At 42.6% G+C, this 23,606-nt stretch overlaps 1 protein-coding gene across 7 annotated transcripts in view; it reads right to left on the bottom strand.

Annotated features, from left to right (window-relative positions):
• RNF44 (ring finger protein 44) overlaps positions 1 to 23,606 on the bottom strand; it is an 84,791-nt gene that overhangs the window by 33,905 nt on the left and 27,280 nt on the right. For 5 of the 7 annotated variants that reach the window (XR_002300334.3, XM_072989963.2, XM_072989965.2 and 2 more), the window contains exon 2: positions 95 to 282. Coding sequence is in view for 6 of the 7 variants with exons in the window: in XM_072989963.2 (XP_072846064.2) it covers positions 95 to 210 (116 nt within the window). In the remaining variant the exon portion in view is untranslated. Of the gene's footprint in view, positions 1 to 94; positions 283 to 21,351; positions 21,458 to 23,152; positions 23,248 to 23,606 lie in introns of those variants that run through there. The other 2 variants (XM_072989964.2, XM_072989966.2) reach the window with 2 other exon arrangements.

Raw genomic sequence — 23,606 nt, 5'->3', positions numbered from 1 at the left:
AAGGGGCAGGAAGCCTTCTACAATTCCCAGTCTTTGCCCTAAAACTCCTCTACATAGTTGGGTAACAGAAGAATTAAGATATGAATGGCTATACCTTCTCCTGAGGTGTGCTGGACTGCCACAGCTTCCTCCTGGGAATCGTTGCTGTTCAAAGGGGAGAGGAGGAGGAGGAGGAGGGCGCCTATTCACTGCCAGTTCCCATGGTCGCATTGGGGATGTTGGCAAGGCAGGAGGTGATGCTGGGAGGGCTCTCGATGCAATGGTTCTTCAGTTCTTTGGGATCTGCAGGGAATTGATGAATCAGTCACTGAACCAGCAATTTGAGGGAAGGGAAGGGAAGGGAAGGGAAGGGAAGGGAAGGGAAGGGAAGGGAAGGGAAGGGAGGAAGAAGTTTCAGTTCCTGACAAAAGCCTCTGGGTTAGGCATCTACAACACATGCAATGCTGGTAGCAGGCCACATCACAGCAGCAGATGGTGAAAACATGCTTTGCATTTTCAGTGATAGACCAAGCCCCTCTCCACGTTACATCTCTTTCCCTTCTTGTGCATCTATTTCCAACAGCATTAGTTTCTTCCTGATTCTACTGCCCTCCCTTCTCAATTCTACACCTATAATTCACCATTTTTATATCTATCTATCTATTCATCTATCAGATTTTATCCTGCTTTTTCCCCCCCAAGAAGCTCAGAACAGCAGACATACTCTACATCCCCTTAATCCTCACAACAATCCTACAGACATAGATTAATCTGAGAGGCTATGAATGCACCAAGGTCACTTCTGAATGAGTGGGAAATTGAATGCTGGGCTCCACACTAGCTCTCCTACGTTTCCACAGAGTCAACTCTCCTCCCATCATGACAAAATCCCCACCACCAAACTAAAAACAAAAACCCGCCATACAAGACATTGCAGTACAGTCAGTGTGGGACAGAGTTTGGGAAATCCAAGTTCAATTCCCCACTGAGCCATGGAACACAAGGGGTGGTCTTGGGTCAGCCACTCTCTCTCAGCCTCTTCCTAATGACTTACAGGGTCATCAGGAAGATAAACTGATGACACAGACTAGTTTTTGACTCTGTATTAGGCTGGGCATTACAGAACTGAGGATGGTACAAAAGATGGACTAAACTTTCAAAATCCATGGCCAGATGTGCAGGCCAAGTTTTCTATTTTAAAGCAAGCTGCAGAATAGGGATTGCACAATGAACTCAGAGGTGGTGGGTTTTAAATTTCACCTCCAGGAGTGTGGATTACAAAGCCCCTCCCAATTGTGTTAGACAAAGGCTTGCCAGTCACTCAGCACCCTTTCCTCCCATGGATATGTGTTTATATCAAAACACAGAAGTCCTTTTTGGCTGAGGACAGAATCATGTGCTTTGATAGAGAAGGGGTCTCTAAACATTTGAGCATGAGTGCCACATTGTATATTTTCAACATTTTTGAGGGCCGAAGGAATGTACATGCATGCCCCCCTGCTTGGCTGCACAGATGCCTGCCCACTTGCCCCCGGCATACATGCATGCCTCCGCCCACCCCCCTCCTGAAGGGAGCAGGATGGATAAAACAGCAAGGTGGGCTGGATGTGGCCCGTGGGCCATAGTCTGGAGACCCCTGATATACAGTCATGTGTGTGGAGGGAAGAGTAGCTTATGTCTGGATTCTTTTAGTGGTTTAATAAAACTGTCACCCAAGTTTGTATTCATATTGTGTCCAAGGACCATACAGGTCTTTACCCCTTTCATGCAAAGTTTAAAAAAAAGCCACAGATGCTGTCTTCAGCTCACAATGGGAGCACAGGTTATAAATATAAATAAATAATACATACATAAATAAATAAAAGACAACTGCAGTAGAGTCAGCTGCAGAGATATTTTCTGTTCCCTTTTAAACAAGCACAATAAATTGTTACCCCCTAGGTGCCAATCTGTGTCTGTTTCATGTCCACCCTGCACACAACAAGACTGTTACCAAAGAAGGAGTGGGTAGAGGAGAGAGCAAGACAAGCCTGAGGACAAGGGTAATGGCAAACAGTGCTGATATGCAGCGACCACTATAATAAAGACCAACTCACACACGGAGCAGTTCATCAGCACAAGCCTCATACTCTCCCACCCCCATCTCATCAACGGCATCAATTTCATCACCATTAACAGAAAGGCTGCATGTTCTATTAAGCACGCAGCTGCTAAATGACCCAAGCTGAGCAAGTAGATGGCCCTGACTGCAGTACTCCTGAACCCAGATGATTTCATAGCACGTCTCTGGAATTAAGCAGCTGTGATGCTTTCCCATAGGATCTAAGCCTCAGCAAGGGTAAATATACAATTTTGAGGCTGCCACAACATTTCTAGCAGGGTGCCTTAGGCACTGACACTGCATTTACTGCTGGCTTACTAAATGGCTCAAAAAAAAAAGGAAAAAGGAAAAGGCCTGCCTCCACTTCATTAGTACTATTTGCTTTGGCCCCACGAAATATATCCTAAGTTGAAAAGACAGAAAGACTATAGGCAAAAGGAACCCAGTCTTATCTGGAACTGTTGGCAAGGGTCACTGATGGGACACAAACTGAAACCCCATGTGGACAATGCCAGGGCACCTATCAGTTCAGAAAGGGACCTGCTCCAGAAACAGTTGAACTCCACTATCTGTGCATGATTCTGGGCCTACCAGATGTCCAGATGGAGGCTGTGGCCAGGACCATCTTCAGTTAGCAGACCAGCTACACCTGTTTCTTAAAGGTCATGCCTGGCAAGAATCAAACAGGGAGTAGTTATATTTTGAGGGGATTGAAGTAAGGCACTCTATAAAGACTGACCCTGACAAGACCATTCAGGAAATTCAGCCAGCGAACAATGCTAGTTCTGATGAGTGCCAGATCATTTACTCCCTTGTATGAGCTGCACAGACTACCTCTCAGGAGGAATTTAAGGAGCTGATTCTCACCTCTGAATATCTGAACAGCTTTGGATCACAATAACTTGAGAACTGCTTCCACTCGCATAAATATAACCACTCTCCGGGTTCAGCTGCCAAAGTCCCTTTTGCTTTTTAAGGTACAGCTGTTGAGATGAGAGGGTCTGTTTATTGTGGTACCCATGGTACAGAGCTCCTTGTCCCTGAACTCAGTGAGCCCCCCATTCTTAAGTGTTTCATTGCTGCTCCAAGGGATATTTTTTTCCCTCCCAAGAAGCCAAAAATTCATCTGCTCTTCTTTTTTGGTTCAGTATTGGATCGTTTTTAGTCTTCAGAAGCCACAGTGCTGGCTTATGTATTTTATCACTCTATGTTTTTATTGACATGATTTATTATGTTTTTAATAATAATAATCTTGGAACTGCAGAGCTGGAAGTGACCCTATGGATCATCGAGTCCAGCCCCGTCAAGCAGGCATAATGGGGAACTCAACTCCCAACCTCTGGCTTGGCAGTCAGATGCCAAAGCCATTGGGTTATCCAGCAGTTTGCCTGTATGTGTTTGCTACATAAGCCATTCTGATTGCCTCCAAGTGGGAGGTGAAGGATACATGTGAAATACACAGGATTTCATTGAAATTCATTACTAACTTAAAAGAACAAAGGAAAAAACTTGCATGGTCCTGGTGCAACTACGGTGGGTAATACCTTTATAAGATCACCGAAACACGCCAAATAAATAATTTTTGTCAGGCTGGATACTGGAGAGCCTGGCCATTGTGGGGGAAAAAAAACACAGTTCAACAATTCTCCTGGCTATATTTTAAGGCTTCAGGGTCTACAGTTAACGTCCCAGGACAGAGGCTGTAAACTTATACAATTAGCTGAAGATGTATTAGGACCAGATTTCACTTCAGTGGATGTAAAGCCAGGTGTCTCTCTCCAGTTTGCAGACAAAGGGATGCTAGTAATTAAGCGAATACTCCACTGCATTTGGTCCAACCACATGGTTTATACTTTGGTGTTTCCTTCCATGAGATTAAGATGACAAACACAGCCCTATTCTCTCTATTTTATCCTTTCAACAAACTCGTGAGGTCAGTCCAGTCTGAGAGTATGACAGGACCCAAGGCTACCCAGTGAGCTTCAGGAATGAAAGATGCCCAGTGAGATTGATGGAGAGATCAGAGTCCAGATAGCCTGACTCCTAGGCCAAAACTGATTCAATGCACCATTATATGAATAATTTGAGGGAGAAGTGGCACTCATCTGAAAAATAAAATACATGCAGGGTAGGTCACAAGCTTGTATAGAGGTATAGTGCTGGATTAGGACTGGAGAAACCCAGGTTCAAATGGCCAAAGACATAAAATTAACTGGATGACTTTGAGGTAAACCCCATCCTACATCATAGGGCAGTTGTGAGAACAAAATGTAAAAACAGGAGACAGAACCACACAAACTGTTGGATAGCTTAGTGGTTTAGGACGGTATCTGGCTGCAGAGCCAGAGGCTGGGAGTTCAGTTCCCCACTATGCCTCCTTGACAGGAGCCAGACTCAATGATCCATAGGGTCCCTTCTAGCTCTGTCGTTCTAAGATGATGATTATATACCATCTTGGGCACCTTGAGATGAGGTATCAAACATTCAGAATTGAAATGAGAAAGTCATAGGGGTTAACAATTTGGGAACAGTATCAGATCCATTTTTGAACAAATTGCTGGGACAAATCCTGAGACGGAAGGCAAAAGATCTGTTTTCCACCTCTGCCCACATGTCCCATAAGATACTTGTATCTCCCACAGGTTGGTAGACTTCTCTTCATTAAATAATATAATGTCAATACATCTCTCTTGCTCATTTGTGATGAACAAGTGGAGCAATCTAACAATAGTTTTAAAATATTGTTATCAGTAGCCTCAGTCTTCTAATTTTTCATAATGTTCTGTAGTCAAAGTTCTGCAACTTCATACTTTCCCTAATGAGTACTGGCATGAGTCCAGTCAGGTTTTGAAATTCAGTTATATCCATACTGAGGTCACAAAACTGATTTGCTGAATACAGATGCAGACATGCATTTTGTAATGTTCATTTTTCCATCGCCTCCACAGTCACAGAAAATTCAGTGCTCAAGTTTTAGTAAGTATACATGGAATTTTTAAAAAATCATTCTCATGGTGCATTAGGTATGCGGTCAAGAACACCTTTATAAGAATGGCCATCTTCCACCTCTTATCCCTTGTGATCATCACTCCTTGCAAATTCAAACCTAATATTCAACAACTGAAAAATTTCTCTAATATTCCCAGTCATGGTTGCAAACAGCCACTATTGCAATTTGTGAGCCATTGAGTTGCTGTGGCTAGGCAAATTCAATTCAATAAAGACTGACTGATTGAATTGAATTTGTCTAGCCTCAGCAACCTTCGTTATGTTCTAACAGTTCACTATGAACAACTCTACTGGGGACAAAACTACATTACTCCCAGAAACTACAGGAAGAAGAAAACAGAGCTTTAAACACACACATTGTAAAGCAACAGGTTCTACTGTACAATGAACAATACGCCAAGTGAGAAGTAGTTGTGTGGTCACTGCAAGTTCTCAAAGAGTATGTGACTGTAAGAGAGCAAGCCCAGTTGGTTCTGCACAGACCCACACAACAATAATGGGTTAAGAGTCTGGCAAGACTGACAAGCCAGTCAACTGACCAGTCAAGTACAATTTCCTGGTCAACAGATTATCTATGACTTGACCACTGTGAAAAACTGTCACACAGCTCAGACAACTACATAACAAAATTGCTTTTAAAAAAGCAATTATTTATGACAAATCCTTTCTTGCTGTTAATTATTTCTCTTCCAATATAATTTTAAAATGGGAACTACAACCTAAGTCTAATGTTCCAGAATAAAACCCCAAACAGAACTGCTCACTAGACTATATACATTAATAGGAACTTTACCTGAGATTTAAAAATATTATCATCAGTAACTAGTGGGATAGTTGTAACAGCTTTCCCTAGCCTAGTGCCATCTAGACATGCAGAATTACAATCTAGAGATCTAAATTTAAACCTCAGTTCAGTTATAAAGCTGACTGCGTATGTCACAGCCTAACTTCACTACCAAGGTATGGTTATTCATTTTGGAGCCTAATCTATTTTATATGCTTGTCTTGTGGCTATAAAGGAAAAAGGAAAACGATGTACACTGCCTTAAGTTTCCTAGAGGGAGGCTGGGGTATAAACCTCACTAATGAAAACTAAAAGCAAATAAAAGTTACAATAATTCAGCATAAGTTAATTTCATTATATCATAATGACATATAAATTACTTTGTAAAGACATATGAATAATTACTATACAAGTATGTTTCAAGCTTGTATAAATACTTAATCTTTTAATATGTTCAATCATTTGTAATTTATGATCTTGGGTATTAGTAATTTGTAGTTGTAACTGTGTGTTTTGTGTAGATTGCTGGCTGCCCTGAGCCCCTAGGGAGAAGGGAAAGGAAGAAATTTAAAGAATCCATGCTCCTCCTCCTCCTCCTCCTCAATATCTGACAAGTCAATGGGCTGAAGATTTTGTCCAGTTGTACATCCAAGCCTGAAGGGCCCTCAACCCAAGAAAGCAGCGGCAAGGAGGAAGAAGCAGAGCATAACAACTCTTCATGGGCTGAAGCCTAAGGCCTAAGTAGCACATCATGGCAACTCTGGGTCTTCAAGATGGATCTGCCTCAAGAACATCTAAATAATGGATGCAATTTAAATTGCGAAAGGCAGGAAGGGAGCAGTTGACTGCTTTAGACTGCACTCGGTCCCCTCTGTTTTACACATGATGGAGCCAGGTCCTCAGAGGAAGACATGAATATGCTGTTGCCTCTTGTCCTGTGGTTCAGAGAATGAGGATACAAAACACCAATTACTGACCTTCTGATAGAAAAAAAGCTGAGAAAAGGAAAAAGAGCACAGTGACCTCTGTGATTTATCTAAGTACTGTACAAAGAAACATTCCCAATGGCTTCGCTATTAATCAAATCTTTGAGGGTAAGGAGTAGCACATAAAAAGAGGGAAAATGCTTTTTGAACTAATCGGGAAAGACTAAGAACTGTAATCATTCATGCTCCCAAACTTAAAGATTTTAAAGTCCCTTTTCAAAATATTCCAGTCTAGGCACACTGAACAACACAAATAGCATAGTAAAAACCATCAGAAATATATATAAAAGAGCAGAAAACTAAATCAGATACATAAGGACTGCTCTGCTCAGTTTAAAACCATAAATTAAGTTCCTTGTAACAACAATGGTGATGTAATCCCAAATATGGCTTGGACAATGATTTTACTTTAAGTTAACGCCAGTAATAGACAGGGCCAAAGGAAATGTAAGAACATGCCTTTCAGCAGAATGCACTGAACTATTCAACAATATTTTTCCTCTGCTCACTTTGGCTTTAAAATGTTTCTGTACCCTGCAACCCTTGAATCCTTTTGACAGTGGCAATAGTCAAAACATGACCTTCTTAATCTTGCCTTACAGCTTTAAGAGTAAAGTCTAAATTGATTAATCACAAACAGCTGTAGACTGTTGACACATGGTAGATGATTTTAAACCACCATCTTCCTGGTGCCAGAACACAGGCAATCTTCAGTCCATGACCCCTGAATAAAGTTATGACAGGAATGTTTTCTTATAAATTAGATGAAGAAATTGATTAAACATGAAAGATTCAAAGTACAAAGACATCCAATGAACAATGTATCTATTGTCACACTCCCATTATATTCCCCAGCAGAGCTTGGAAAACTTACATTTTTGGACTAGAATTTCCAGAATAAACCAGGACCTAGGACCACATGAAACTAGCCATGCTATCTCAGAAATTCTGGGAGCACTGCAGATCTGGAAAGGAATCATAAAATCTAGCTCCCTACTGAAGAAGGAACCTCATGAGTAAACCATCCTTAGCAGATGGCAATCCAATATCTGTTTACATGTCTCCTACAAAGGAAAGTACATTAATATCTGAGGTAGTTCATTCCACAACTGAACAGTTTTTGATGTTTAGAGGTTCTTCCTAGTGTCTGATCAAAGTCTTCTTTCTTGAAATTTGAATCCTTTGGTTCAAGTCCTACCATCAAATTCTGCAGAAATTTCATGAGACAGGGCTCCAGAGAGCTGCAGGTGGCTATCATATCATCTCTCAATCTTCTCTTTTGCAAGCTAAGTATGCCAAACTTTCCACTGCTCCTCACAGGGGTTGGTTTTCGAATCTTCTGTCGTGTTGGTCACCATCCTCTGTACACACTCCATCTCAATACCTTTCTTAAACTTTGCTACGTGGAACTGGTCACTGCACCCTGCCTGAGGTGCCACTACACCAAAATACTAAACATAAGTCAAGTGTATGATACAGCGAGGCTGGGGGGGGGGAAGCAATACAAGATACTGTTAACAGAAGTATAGTAAAATAACAGCGAATTGTACTATTATACTTCTACTGATACTACCTAATGTTACATTAGTTTTTCTCGTTGCTACACCACACGGCTGACTCACATTTAATTTAACATCTATTAAGACTCCTAGATTCCTTTCACATGTACTGTACTACTGTCAAGCCACATATCACTCATGCTACATTTGTGCATCTGATTTTTTTCCTGCCTTAATGCAGAATTTTATATTAACCCCTGCTAAAACTCATTTTGTTTATTTTGGCCCAATACTCCAATCTGTCAAGATCACCTTGAATGCTGATTCTTTCTTCTGAGGAACTAGTAACACCCAGTTTGGTGTTGTCTACTAACATGATGAAAATTTCCTTTACTGCTTCATCCAAACCCCAAAAAGTAACTTTTCTAAGTTCTGCCCTGAAAGATCTGGAGGACATTACAGGAGACCTACCTTTGCCTATTATAATTTTGATCTGTTATATTGGCAATATAATGACTTCATCACACTCTCACATAGGATAGTTATATTGTTCCAGCTATGGTATGGTGGATCCTTGACTTACAGACTTTTTGAGTTACAGACTTCTCTGGCCGCAAAATTTAGGTTTGACTTGCAGCCTGAGAATTGACTTACAGACCAGAAAAAAACCAAAATGGAACAAAAACGGCCTGTTACGGGCTTAATCGGTTTTCAATGCACTGTAGGTCAATGGAGACTTGACCTACAGACTTTTTGACTTGAGAACCGCCTTCCAATACGGATTAAGTTCTCAAGTCAAGACCCCACTGTACAGTACACATCAGTACAAGGATAATAAGACAGCCCCTTATTCAGCTCCAATGCTTAAACCCCATCTTCATTCAAAACATGCACAAAAGGGAAATGAAATCAAATTCTGTCTTACATAAGATCAGTCTGCTAGTCAATCTATGTTTGGCATTAACAACCTCAACTGGCAATGGCTCCTTTGGGCCTCCAGAAGACAGATCTTTCCCATTACTTGAACTTCTCATGTGGAGATGCGAAGGATTAAACCTCAGGCCTTCTTTATGGAACCACTCATCTCCCCAGTGAACTCAGGTATGATGAACTCATTTCCTGCAAGATGTTGTGCTGGATTATCCAGTGGTGAACCACAGATTGTCTACTTCTGCACTAATTTGTGGCCTGGTCCTGTAACCACAAGGATTTAGGGAATGCTCGATTGGAAGTACCGTATTTTTCGCACCATAAGACGCACTTTTTTCCGCACAAAACAGGGGGGTGGAAAGTCTGTGCGTCTTATGGAATGAAGAAAACAGATTATATTTTCCTGTTTTCTTCTTCTAAAAAATTGGTGCGTCTTATGGAAAGGTGAGTCTTATGGAGCGAAAAATACGGTATATACTAGCAGCAAGAGCTCTAGTTTAGTGGGAGGACCACGTTCCAGTTCACACTTTAGCACAGAATGCAAACAGGCTGTTGCTTGTGTTGGAAGATGAAAAGGAACTATCTGCAAGCCTTCCAGTGAATTTGGTTTTAGACACACATCAACCAGCAAACATTTAAGGGGGCTCCTATCTCTTATCTTGAACAACTGAAATTGTAGGCATCATGCTCAAGAATCTCACACTGACAGCCCGTAGCCTGTTTATATACCATTAATCATATTCACATCCCACAAATTTTCCAAGGCTATGGGAGAATCACCATTTCCCCAACTGTAATGCCCATATCGTAAGTATGATTCACCCAGGCAAGCTCAAAAACTAGGGAGGGATCAACAAGCAGTACATAGATCTCATTTAAGACTAGTTTCCATAGCCTTTGTTGCCACCTTCTTTCCCATAGCCATATATTACTGTGTATTGGCAGATAAACCACCACCCCACTCTCTGAAGGAAAATGACCTTAAAGAGCATCCGTAGCTTCAGATACGCTGCAGATATGCCAGAACCCATCTACATTTAGAAAAAGAACCTCTCTGCTTGTTACTTACTGAAGGAAAACAAGGAACACAGAGAAAGTAATGGGTTCACATAGAAGAGAACAAGAAGTACTTCAGAAGCAGAAGTATCACCTTCTTTTCCTACATGCAACAAAGAGCTCTTTAAAACCTGCTAGGGGGAAATGATCTTGTGTATTCTCCAACCCACTCCTCCTCTTAGGTTACACTACATTTATTTAAAAGTTCCTGCATTGGGACTCTATCTCTGGCTAATCTTTAGTACGCCACAAATCAGTCACAGCACAAGCAAAATGCTCCGATCCATTAACAGACTTATGGAAACCCCAGGATGCTGAAGGTATGGGATACAAATTCAGAAAATGAACCCCAAAAAGTCCCCATTTACCATAGAAGCATCCATGAGTTTCTACATGTATCTCTGACAGTACAGTGGTGCCCCGCATAGCGCCGTTAATCTGTTCCAGGAAAACCGTCGCTATCCGGAAACGTCGCTATGCAGGGGGGGGGAACCCCATAGGAACACATTAAACTCTGTTTAATGCGTTTAATGCGTTCCTATGGGGACAAAACTCACCGCTAAGTGGGAATCCTCAATCCGGTCGCCATTTTGGCCGCCTCAGTAAGCAAGAAATCGGCGCGAAAACGCTGCAGGCGGCCATTTGCTTCTTCCGGCGGCCATTTTGGAACCGCCGATCAGCTGTTCCAAAACATCGCAATGCGAAGATCGGTAAGCGAAATGCTTATCGATCATCGCAATGCGATGTTTTCCCTATTCAGAACATTGCAATGCGATCGCATTAGCGATCGCAAAAAACGCATCACTATGCGGATTCGTCATTAAACGGTGTACTTGTTAAGCGAGGCACCACTGTATGAACATAGGCTGTTCATCACTTTCACTAGATAACAAGCTTTTCCTAAAAAGCTCTTATTTTAGTACTACTATAGCTTTCAAACCTCTTAGAATATATACATACAAAAAGGGCATCTACATAGCCATGGCCCTCTCACTCATATCTGAATCAGTTTTCCTGCTCTGGGGAATTGTGCTTCAAAGGGACAAATGTGGCTGTTATTCTACTCTAGTCCCATTTAATGAGAGCAAAGTCTTTTCTCTGATGGTTAGTGTTAGAGGGTGCCATTCTACAAGGGCTGCAAGCAGGAAGAGGCTAACTATTCCAAAACCTGGTGACATTATTCCAAAGTGGAGATTTTAATGTTAGATCCCATTTGAACAATATCTTATAGAATACTGAATTCAAAAAGGCCAATGCAACAATAATGAATTTAGGGGAAACAGACCGGAATCTTATGGTGTCACCACTTGCTTGAAATGGAAAACTATAGTTGTTCACCTGCCCATCCTTCTACAGAGTCTAAACCTTCTGGCTCAGCTAGAGCACACCAGCAAGACAGCTGTTATATGCAGATGATAGCCTGCCTTGCTGATCAACTGTTTTCTTACAATGTCCATCTGTCTACACCACCTGTTTCCTATTGTCTTGTTGCATGTGAAAGCTCTCCTAGAGAAGCATCCCACTTACAAAAGTGACGGCCTGGAGTCAAGGAGGAATAATATTTTCCTTTCACTTCATTTCATTTATTGTCAAAGGGAAACAGTTTTCCCCTCAAGGATGTACTTTCTATTTGACCAGTGGAAAAACTGGAAACTTTGTGGAATGTTAAAAAAAAAAAAAGAACTCCGAAAAAATACTTTCTCTTCTGGAATGAGCAAAATCTTTCCTAAGGCAAGTCCTATTCACTCAAAATGACAAGAACTGTATAGTATGGGGATTTCTATATAAGACAATCTACACAATTACAGAATGATCATTCCTGTACACAGGTAAAGGTAAAGGTTCCCCTTGACATTTAGTCCAGTTGTGTCAGACTCTAGGGCGCAGTGCTCATCCCCCGTTTCCAAGCTGTAGAACCAGAATTTTGTCTGTAGACAGTTTCCATGGTCACGTGGCCAGCGTGACTAGACACGGAATACCATTACCCTCCCACCATGGTGGTACCTAGCCGCCTAGAGTGGTGTTATAGACCAGATGGGCGAGGTACAAATCAAATAAATAAATTAATAAATAATAAAAACCTGTTTATCTACTTGCATTTCCATGCTTTCGACCTGCTAGGTTGGCAGGAGCTGGGACAAGCAACGGGAGCGAACTCTGTTACGTGCATTCAATCTTATGACTGCTGGTCTTCTGACCCTGCAGCACAGAGGCTTCTGCAGTTTAACCCACAGTGCCACCACATCCCTACTTTCCTGTACATACTTCAAATGTATACTGTATAATGGTCAGAGTTCCAAAATGTATTTCCACACCTGGTGGGTCCTGCCAGCTTCATGAGCGGAGTAGGGAAGACTTCAGTGCTTATGAACTGCTCTTACTTTTTCTCATTTGGTGGAGACAATTACATGGAAAGTAGCATTGCTTATGTCCAAATAATATATTTTATTGTATTACAATTTCAATTTCTGTTTTCATTGCACACCCACGTTTTGGCAAAAAGATACATTTACATAAATTTTCTTATTCCCACTGGCTTTCCAAAATCCTCCATGTGAACAGCCCGCTGGGAGTACCAGCCTATCATTTTAACTGCCACTTTTTTAAACGCAATGTTAATTGAAATTGAAATTTTACTTTTAACCATGTTTATGTTATTTATGTTATTTTATTACTATACACCACCCAGAGGGAACATTGGTCAAATAGGAGGTATAGAAATTTTTAAATAGAATAGAATAGAAATATATATATATATAGCACAAGTTCAACAGTCTGCAATTCTCTTTAATGCAGGTTTTATCCACGATTTTGACTACATGAAATAAGATTATGTATTTTGTAAATAAGACAAATAGAACAATTCTACTTGCTACCTAAATCAGAAATGAAGCATTTATGTTACCAAAGCAACAATATAAATTTAAGTTTGATATGAAAATAATGCATATATTTCAATTTCCCCGAAAAACCCCTTGTTTTTTGTAAGTAAGTAAGTAAGTAAGTAAGTAAGTAAGTAAGTAAGTAAGTAAATAAATAAATAAATAAATAAATAAATAAAATTTCTCTTCGTGGCTGCAAATTTCTGGAAAATCCATACCTCTTATCCCCCAGTACAACAGCGAAACCACAATTAACATCTGGACACATGAACAATGGGTGTGTGTGTGTTGCTTGACAGCATCTTAAAAAGCAGAGACATCACCTTGCCAACAAAAGTCCGAATAGTCAAAGTTTTTCCTGTCGTGATGTATGGAAGTGAGAGCTGGACCATAAAGAAAGCAGACCACCGAAGAACTGATGCCTTTGAATTGTGGTGCTGGAGGACACTCTTGAGAATCCCCTGGACTGCAAGGAGAACAAACCTAAGGAAATCAACCCTGAGTGCTCACTGGAAGGACAGATCCTGAAGCTGAGGCTCCAGTACTTTGGCCATCTCATGAGAAGAAAAGACTCCCTGGAAAAGACCCTGATGTTGGGAAAGTGTGATGGCAAGAGGAGAAGGGGACGACCGAGGATGAGATGGCTGGACAGTGTCTGTGAAGCAACCAACAAGAATTTGACACAACTCCGGGAGGCAGTAGAAGATAGGGGGGCCTGGCGTGCTCTGGTCCATGGGGTCACGAAGAGTCGGACACGACTAAATGACTAAACGACGTGTTGCTAAAACAGTTTTTTTTTAAAAAAAAAAAATCCTGATAGAACCATGGTCTCTGCCAAGGGAATTCCAAATTGAATAAAATGACACATTAATGCCCTTGCATTGACACATGCAGTTAGGTGTCACACTAGACTTGTCCACTGACACAACCAAACAGTTCTAATACTGAAGCAGAAAAGGGGGGAAAAGGGAATTTGGATATGCAGTCCACACAGGAACAGATAAGAGACTGAAAGGATGACAGCAGTCAGTACTGATCTTACTCCCTCAAAACAAGTTCCACACTATTTGCACCAGTGTAATGGAAGCAGCCAATGTAGTGTAGTGGACAGAGTGATGGACTAGGACTCAGGAGACCTGGTTTCAAATTTCTGCTCAGCTATGGAAATGCACGGGGTGGTGCAGCAGTGTGGAACTGGTAGAACCACCTTTCAATATCTCAGTTAACCTGAAAGCCCTATTAGGGTCACTGTGTATTCATTCTGATTTGATGGCATGTAACACAATGGAAGTGCATTATCTGCAATATGTACAAATACATCACTTGAAGTAATTCATAAAACCTAAGTATTAATTTACTATTGCCATATGAATAATTCAGAAAACCCTTGCTAACTGTGACCTTCCATCTCCTCACTTTCTGGGACTATGGATGCGATCAACCACTGTAACCAATGGTTGACCTCAAAACTGGAGCATACACAGCGTGACTCCACATCTCCTGGCTTCACATGATAGAACTACAAAACTCTCCTTGTTCTTAATTGGAATTTCTTCAGGTTTCCATTTCTTCTCCTTTGTAATGTAAACGCACAGAAGAAGTTACCCAAAGTTTCATTGTCATCATCAATATGCTGAAGACATCCAAAATTTTGATTAGATTATGATTTGGTGGCAAATTCATGTCTGTAACTGCAAAAGGATAGCTATGCTGGGAGAAAGGGGAAAGGGTGAAACTCAACCTGGAAAAAACAGAACAAATGAGGTAGAACTGAGAGATTCGGTGGAGGGAGAAACACTTTCCTAGACATAGTCACATCCTTACTGAAACCTGAGAGTTCATAGATTAACAATATTTCCAGGCCTGACACAGCTCCAGGATCCCAAGGTTAATGAGTTATGGTTTTCAAGCTCTTTTACCAGTTTCAGCTGGTGTGCCAGCTATACCCTCTGCTAGGAAATAGACTTGATCACAATCATTCATTCATTTGCTGTCTTTCTCCCCATAGAGGACCCAAGGCGGGTCACACCTACAATTATAAATCAACAATTTAAAAAATACTATAAAAATATCACATTAAAAATAATTAAACATATATCAGAATTAGATATATTCATATTCATCTCCCAGGGGAGATGAATACGAATATCAGCACATGTACCTGGACTGTTTGGACCCTCCCCTCAGAATCGGCCTGTTCACTTGCACACAGCTGTCAATGTTTGAGACGCACCAATTGTGGAAGTAGCCCATCCATCACTTCCTTGCCTCCCTGCACAGTCAACTACTCCAGTGAGGGGGTGGGATGACAAGTCTCCTTACTCAGTTGCTGAGTGGACAGCTGTGCAGGGAGGCGGGGAAGCACCGGCTGGGCTACTTCCACAATTGGCACGTCGCAAACGATGATGGTTTCCGCACAGCAAGCGATAAGTGGATCGGATGTTTCTAAGGGGAAGATGGACCAGCCACCTGTGGTGCCAATATTTATGTTTGTCTCCCCCGGGAGACGAATATGACTATCCCATGTCTAATCAAACTTAAAAAGAATTGAAAAGAATTGAAAATTTGTAACTTAATAAACAACACATTCCTGAGAGACTTGCTGCATTAAAGCCTGCCTGAAGTGGAAGGCCTTTGCCTAAGGATGGAAGGACAAGAGGGAGGGGGCCAACCGGGCTTCTCCAAGCAGTGCATTCCAAAGCCTGGGAGCAGCCACTAAGAAGGCCTTTTCACATGTCCTCACCACATGAGCTTGGGAAGGTGGTGGAACCAAGAGAAGGGCCTTCCCAGAATATCTTAAAAGTCGAGAAGACTCATATAGGGTGATATGATCATTCAAATAGCCTGAACCCAAGTCATATAAGGCTTTGCAGGTCATGACCAACACTTTGAACTGCGCCTAGAAACAGACTGACAGCCAGTATAATACATGATCTCTGTAACCAATGCTAGTCAATAGTCTGGCTGCAGCGTTTTGATCCAGCTGGAATTTCTGAACACTCTTCAAAGGTAGACCCACATAGAGAATGTTGCAGTAATCCAAACAGGATGTAAATAAGACATGTGTGGCCAGATCAGACATTGGAAGGAACAGACACAACTGGCACACCATCTTTCATTGTGCAAAAATTCTCCTGGCCACTGTTGGAATCTGTGCATCCAAGCTCAGGGTTGAGTCAAGGAGAACACCCAAGCTGTGGACTTGACTTTTCAGAGGGAGTGTGAACCTATCCAGTACAAACTGAATTCCTATCCCAATTTGCCTTTTGACTTACCACGAGCACCTCTCTCTTGTCTGGATTAAGTTTCTGTTTGTTAGTCTGATCCCATTCCATTACTAATGACACCGATCTGAACACAGAACGGCTTCCTTGGAATCATATGTGAAGGAGAGATAGGGTTGGGTGTCATCAGCATACACTCTACATAGACCTATCTTTAAAGACAGGGGGGCTCATGAAGTTTTTGGACTTAGAACACTGCTGCCAGAGTACTGAAAAATCACATTACTCCTCTTTTGAAACAACTGTCAGGCTGGACTGGACTAGCCTTCCATGCCCTATTTAAGAAACTAGTTTTAATATTGAAACTCATTAATGGTCTGAATCCTGGTTTTCCCACAGAGTGTTTCCTTTGGCTCTGTCCCATTTTGATTTAGGTCCTATTCACTCCTGGCATGTATCCCATGGAAGATTAACCCATGCCGAAAAGAGATCCTTGGGCTGAAAACAGTCCTTCATCCATACTATAGAACAGAGGTGTCGAACTCAAATTCATCTTGGGCCACTTCGGCATTATGGTTGCCCTCAAAGGACCAGTTGTATCTGTAAGACCATATAAATGTAAGAACAGGAATGGGCAATGTATGCCACCAAAGCAGCTGCACTTTCTGACTCTTCACTGCTTGGAATGCTGGATTTAGAAGTCCCGCTGGGCAGATTCCCAGCATCCTTGTGGTGGGTGACCAAATAAGTGCCTGTGTATTGTATACTGCACTGTAGCAGGCAACACTGAAAAGGCCACATGAAATGGCCCAGTGGGCCTTGAGTTTGATACATGTGCTGTAGAAGGTCTGCTCCATGCAGCATAAATAGCGTAAATAAAGAAACCATCTTGCCTCTAAGCTAAGGATGAATTTTGAACATTTCTGCCCTTGTGTGTGGGCATGTGCATAAATATCATTTGGTGGCCCAATGAAGATACTATATTACTCAACTTGCCCCTTGACTTCTATATCATAGCTGTGATTTTCCTCTATACCCAGAACACCATTCAATACAATCACCAGATACGCCTCCCACCAGCACTACACTCCACTTCTTGTTCGACATGTTTGAAAAATGCAATGAAAAAACTTCAGGCAGCCCTACATGCAGTTTGTGACCCTAAAAACATGTTCTCACACAATGAAAATCACATTTCTTTCTTGCATGTAATTGAAAATGCCCATTTCTTCTGCATACACAGATTTGTTTTGTGTGCAAAACAGGACTTCTGTGTGCATCACACTTTGAAAGAAATCTACAGATACCACTGGCTCAAAGTCCTGCTCCTAGCTTGACTGCCCAACAAACAGCAAGCATAGCCTATTAACAGCCTAAGGAGAAATAACCAATGTTCTGTGACTTTATAGAGGTTTTCCTGTCCAGTCACAGAGTTTCCTGTAAGAGGCTCCTACCTGCAAGCATAGCATACATCAGGTATAGGAATAACCAGCCTGTAAGTCCCATATGGCTCACGGGAAGCCTCCACCCAACACAGCCAGCTTCCCTCCGGCCTTGTCCCTGACAAAGCTGTGATAACAACTAAGGGATTCCACCTTTTCCCTTTCACCTAGAAAGAGACTTTTTAGATGTCTAACTGCAGTATGGAAAACACTTCTGAAGAGAGGGTGCAGCTCAGGAGGGAAGGCCTAAATCTCTTCTCTCCAACACTGCAACCCTTCCCAAAAAATCACCCACTGCAAAGAGGGTTTTAAAAAGCCTCCACTAGTGTCAATGTACACATTTTAGTAAGCCAGCTGCTACCATAAAAAGATAATGTATGTGTGATTGTGTGTCTGGGGTACAAGAAAGTGAACATGGCAGAGGCAAGAAGGACAAAAGTCACACAACAGTGACGGTACTATAGCGTGTGCCCTCCCCTTCCAGTGTTCTTGTCTGAAACCTATTCAACCCTGAGGCTGAAAAGGACCACCCTCAGCTGGTATACACACAGCATGTACACCCCATCAGGTTTGTAATTATACATACTCGTCAAAAATAATTTGGGTTATATAACTCATAACCCTCATAAAGTGCAGCTGTTCTGGATATATGTATGAAAAGCAAAATGCCATTTTAAACAAGCACACCATCAACAAGTCATGATGAAATTGCCAACCTTAATTCTCTTTTGAATAGTATGAAAAGAGACTTACTTTAATGCAAATCAAAACCTAAAATCCCAGACCTAGAAAGCCAATACAAAGGGAATCAATTATGCAAATGATACATTGTGAGCAAATATTATTTAATTATCTAGTTTAATAAACCCAACAGCAACTTTATTCAGCAGAAGCAGGAGCACTAACAGGATAAGAGAGCATCCTACTCAGCTTTTCGTCTAACTGTAAATAGTGCAATGAAAGAAAAACAGAAACATTTTTCAAAGTTCTAATGTACTGGTTAGCTGGCTGGATTCCCCACTGTGTTTCCTAGGAAAGAGCCAGCCTAAGTGTCCTTAAGCAAGCTGCACAGTCCAAGAGTGCCACCAGAAGAAAAAGGGAACCGTGAACCCCTTCCGAATACTCTCTACCTGAAAAACTCTGGAAGGGGTCACCGTAAGTCAGAATTGACTTGATGCCACTTGATTATTAATGTACTGGTGAGAAAAAAAGTAAAGTGCAAAAAAAAAAAAAAAAGGAAGAAAAAGACACCAAACCCAACACTATTTGAGGCTGGGATCTACAGAATCGGTTCAGGCAGAAATGGTTAGAATGTATCAGCAGATCTCTGGATGATTTGCAGTAGATCAGCAAGAGTTCTTTTGACAAGAACAAAGCCCTTTTCCAAATAAGGTTGTCAGAATCTTTAATCTGTAGGAACTCAGAAGTAAATTTATATTTGTGCATCTAGCCCATTCTAATGCATACCATGCTAAGGATACTCATTGACTGCACTGGACCCTCAGATACCCCTCTCCAAAACAAAAAACAAGAACAAAAAAACCCAAACAAACAAAAAACAGCAACAGGATCTACTCCCAACCTGCAGTTCACTCCTGCAGTCCAGCTGGGGAACACTAGTAGAAGGTAAACAGCAGTCTTACTGAAGACTGCTAGAGCAAAGGAGTACAGAAAGATCCTGAGATCTCTCACATTCTCTCTGTGTACACACATGGAGTTGCTGTATATGCTTGTGTTATACAGGCATGTGCTCACACCAGATGTGAACCATGGTTGTGTAGCCCTGCCTAATGAGGTGCAGTAAGTTACAGTACTGGTTCCACCTTTAGAATCAACATAGTAGGACTCCTTAGCAATAACAACTCAGAGTCATTCATCTTACAGTTAATTTTAACAAGCAAGTGTCTTCACTTATATAAATTTCTCTCAACAGTCTGGTAAACAGAGTAATATTTCTAAACAGGAAATTCCATCACACACCTAACCAAAACTTAACAGAACAAAAACTGGGGGGGGGGGGGGAAGCTCTTAGACAAGTAAACAGAGGCTGACCCTGTATTTTTCAAATGAAGGTTTGAAGGGTGCATATATTAGTGGCTTGTAACTTTCTGAAAACTGAAAGGTATTACTAGTATTTAATAGCTTCTTTTAAAATTTCATTTATTCATTTATGTCACTGGTTCCCAACCCTGGGTCCTCAGATGTTCTTGGACAACAACTGCCAGAAATCCTGGCTAGCACAGTTAACTGTGAAGGTTTTTGGGAGTTTTAGTTCAAGAACATGTGGGGACCCAGGGTTAGGAACCACTGATTTATTTCAGAACATTCCTACAACTTTTGAATTTTAAAAAACCACTGAATAACAATAAAAACACTACCACACTTTATTTATCATACGCTTATATAGACTGCTGCCCACTTCATCAGATGTACATTGTTTCAGGTAGTGCTCAGTGAGCTGGTTGAAAGCTCCACAGTTCCAAAACACCCCCTACATAACAGAATGGTGAACTACTTCCAAGTACTTAATACTCAGAAAACCCTGAGCGGGATCACCAAAAATCAGAATGGTCTTGAAGGCACTTCATTACTATTATACTGCCTCATTAAGAAGCACATGTGTGAAGTGTGGCAATGGGATACACCCATGTGGATTGCTGTTCAATTGTGCACATGGGTGCAACGTTGGGGGGGTGGGGTGGGAATAACAGCGGGGATATAAGCAAATGCCTATTTTCTACATGGGTGTTGTTACCCCAAAGACAAAACTAAATTTCCATGCTACTCTTCCTTATACAGAAATTCATCTGTGAAGAATTCAGACAGATGAGACTATGCAGCAGGACCAAAAGAGGGAAAGGCACCTTTATCACAGCCATCAAACCTCGCTCATCTTCTGACAGCAAATCAAAGTACTAGAATCCATTGTTAATTACTCTCTGCTGCCTAACAATGTGCCAATTCATCTAAACATTCCTTGGCTAGCAATTGCTATAAAAGCTTTCCAGCATTTCGAACAGAGTTAACAGAGATAATAAAAACAAGATTTGCACTGATCAGCATTGTCCACAAAGATACTGTATGCTCAATGCCATGCCAACTGGTAAGATTCTTCACAACAGTATCACTGGATAATTATATACAGTATTGCAGCACAAGAACATTAGGACTGGATTGAAAGCTTTCTGAAATAAGGTTTTGGTGATACCCCATGTGGTTCCAGCTAACCAGAATCTTATTCTTTTTAGCCATTTACCATGCACCATCTTCAGCTCTGCTATGTTAAATTCTTTTCCAGCAAGTATTTCCGTTGGCCCCAGGTGACCTCTCTGACTGCAGAAGGCTGGTAATGTTTTCATATCAGCACACACTTTAGTAACCTTATGCCTTGGCGTATGAATATTCATGCCACAAAACACAGGAAATGTTCCGTGTGACAAGCTGAGACCTCATGATTACCTGTGAGCCGCAAAGATATTTTGTGAATCTTCAACAGGTATTAACATACGACGACAACTTCATGGCTCACTGTCCTGCACAGATCTCTGTTTCTTCCCAACAGCATCTGATGCACAAACAATAACATTTCCTGAGTCCCAGGAAAGCCATTCCGAAGCAATGAACACAGTGAGAGAAAAAACTGCTATCATGGATATTTTGCATCATCCATCCTGAAATCCCACAGACAGAATCAGGGCCACCACAACTCAGATTTTATTACTTTGGTGCCATGCATTACTATCACTAAGCAGTTCTGTTCTCCCTCATGTTCTCCTTCAGTCTCTCAAAACAACACTAGCTACTCTGTAAACAGAATTTTTCCTATTATCATCTAACAGTGGCTCTCACTGACACCTGATGAAGCCTCCTGTTCTATTTACTTTAGTCTGAAAACCTAACCAAAAATGCAGATTGTTTCCTGGATGCATTTTCTTCAGCCATCTGTGCTTGCAACTCAGAAATGTCACTTATTTAGAACTTGAGTTGGGAGACATTTCTCTTGTGGAAGAGCCTGTAAGACCTTTTTAGTGCTCACTGTAACAACAGACCCATGCAAACTTAAAGACAGCACTGAGTACAGAGGTGTTGATAAAACCTATTAATCTCTTCCTTTGAAAACTGGAAAAATGGGGGGGACTCTTCATGGAATCATTCTTACACAACAGCAATACATATATGCATCATGTCAGGAAGCCACCCAGGGCTATAAACCTTCAAATAATACATTTAAAAAAAACACACACACAGTGCTGTGTACAAGAGATGAAATGGGTTTTCCAAACCCTCCTTCCTTTAAGTTTAACCAACAAAAAATTGATGAGGCTTATTTAGGCAAGTCTAGAATGGCAGCCCTGGTTGCTTCTCCACTGGTGTTCAGTTTCCTTCTTGAGGAAGCCTTCAGGAGCAGCTTCTAAGAATAGAGAGACTGAATCATCCTCAGAAGACACAATGGGGCTCCCGCACACACTTGCCTCTTTGCTGTTGGAGACAACCGTCAGTCCTCTGACAGCTGCCAGGCCCTGTTTGGAAGAAATTCGGCATATTTCGTTTCCACACTGCTATTACTGCACCTCCTAGCCTGTACAGCAGCAGACATCAATTCCGGCCAGGCAATGGCTGTTTATTTTCACCCACGGGTTATCGCACACGCTCGCCTCTGACCACCTCGCTCCTTCTGCTCTGCAGCCTCGGGGAAGGGGGGGTAGGTGGATTTTGACCTTCGAGTCCCCAGCACCGAGGGCTCCCCACGAGGGACGGGGGGGCGGGCTTGGCCTCCCCCTCCCCCAGCCCCGGAGGACGTCCAGCCTCGGCCATCGATCCGTTCGTGCCCAGGTTGGGGGGGGGGGATTCTGTAACTTTAAGAGCCGCGAGATCACAGGCCATGTGCTCCGCGCGAAACAAAAGCAGTAACAAAAGGCAGCGGAGGCAAGCGCGCTCCCTCGGCCTGCCCCGAACCCCCTCTGGGAAGCGGCGGAGGGGAAGCCGAGCAACGAGGCCGCGGAGGAGCCCCTTCATTCGTCCCCCTCCTTGGCAGCGGACACCCGAAAAGCCCCCCCCCAAAGCCCCACAGGAAGGGACGACCCTCTTCGCCGCTTCCAGACAAAGGCATCCACGTCGAGAGGAGCAGCAGCACGTGTCAGGAAAGCAACTGCCCTCCGCTTCCCTTCCCTTCCCTTCCCCAGCCCAGCTGCGGGGCCGGTCAGCACCCCCTTTGTCCGATCTCCAATTTCCGCCGCCGCCGCCGCCGCCCCCCACGTACCTAGTCGGGATAAAAATGAAACACTGGCGTTTCCGAGCCCGGAGGGGGGTGGGGGGAGAACTCTACAGGCACAAGAAACGAGGCGGCGGCGGCGGCTCAGCCCCACATTTTGCAAGGGACGGAGACGCCACGGCCGCTGCCCACCCGTGGTGCGGCAGGTGTAGTTCACGGTCCATAACGGGGCAATGGCCCGGGGCTGCCCGGGTGGGGAGGACAGCCGCCGTTTGCCATGCCCGCCTCTCCAGCTCCCGCCCCTCCTCTTCTGTACCGCACAGAAGCCAAGCATCCCCTTCCCCACGATAGTTCTTTATTTCTATACGGTCGCTTCAAAGCCTTGTCGTCTGCAACCCAACTGCCCAAGCTTCACGCCCGCCCCTCTCCTCCCACCTCCAGGGTCGCCAGCTCCTGCCTGAATGTATCCAGGTATGCATGCATGCAAGCAAGCACGCCCCTC

This window comes from Pogona vitticeps, chromosome 2 (assembly GCF_051106095.1).
Source record: "Pogona vitticeps strain Pit_001003342236 chromosome 2, PviZW2.1, whole genome shotgun sequence".
NCBI classification, from domain to species: domain Eukaryota; kingdom Metazoa; phylum Chordata; class Lepidosauria; order Squamata; family Agamidae; genus Pogona; species Pogona vitticeps.
The sequence above is the reverse complement of the archived record's forward strand: the minus strand, read 5'-3'. Positions and strand labels throughout refer to the sequence as shown.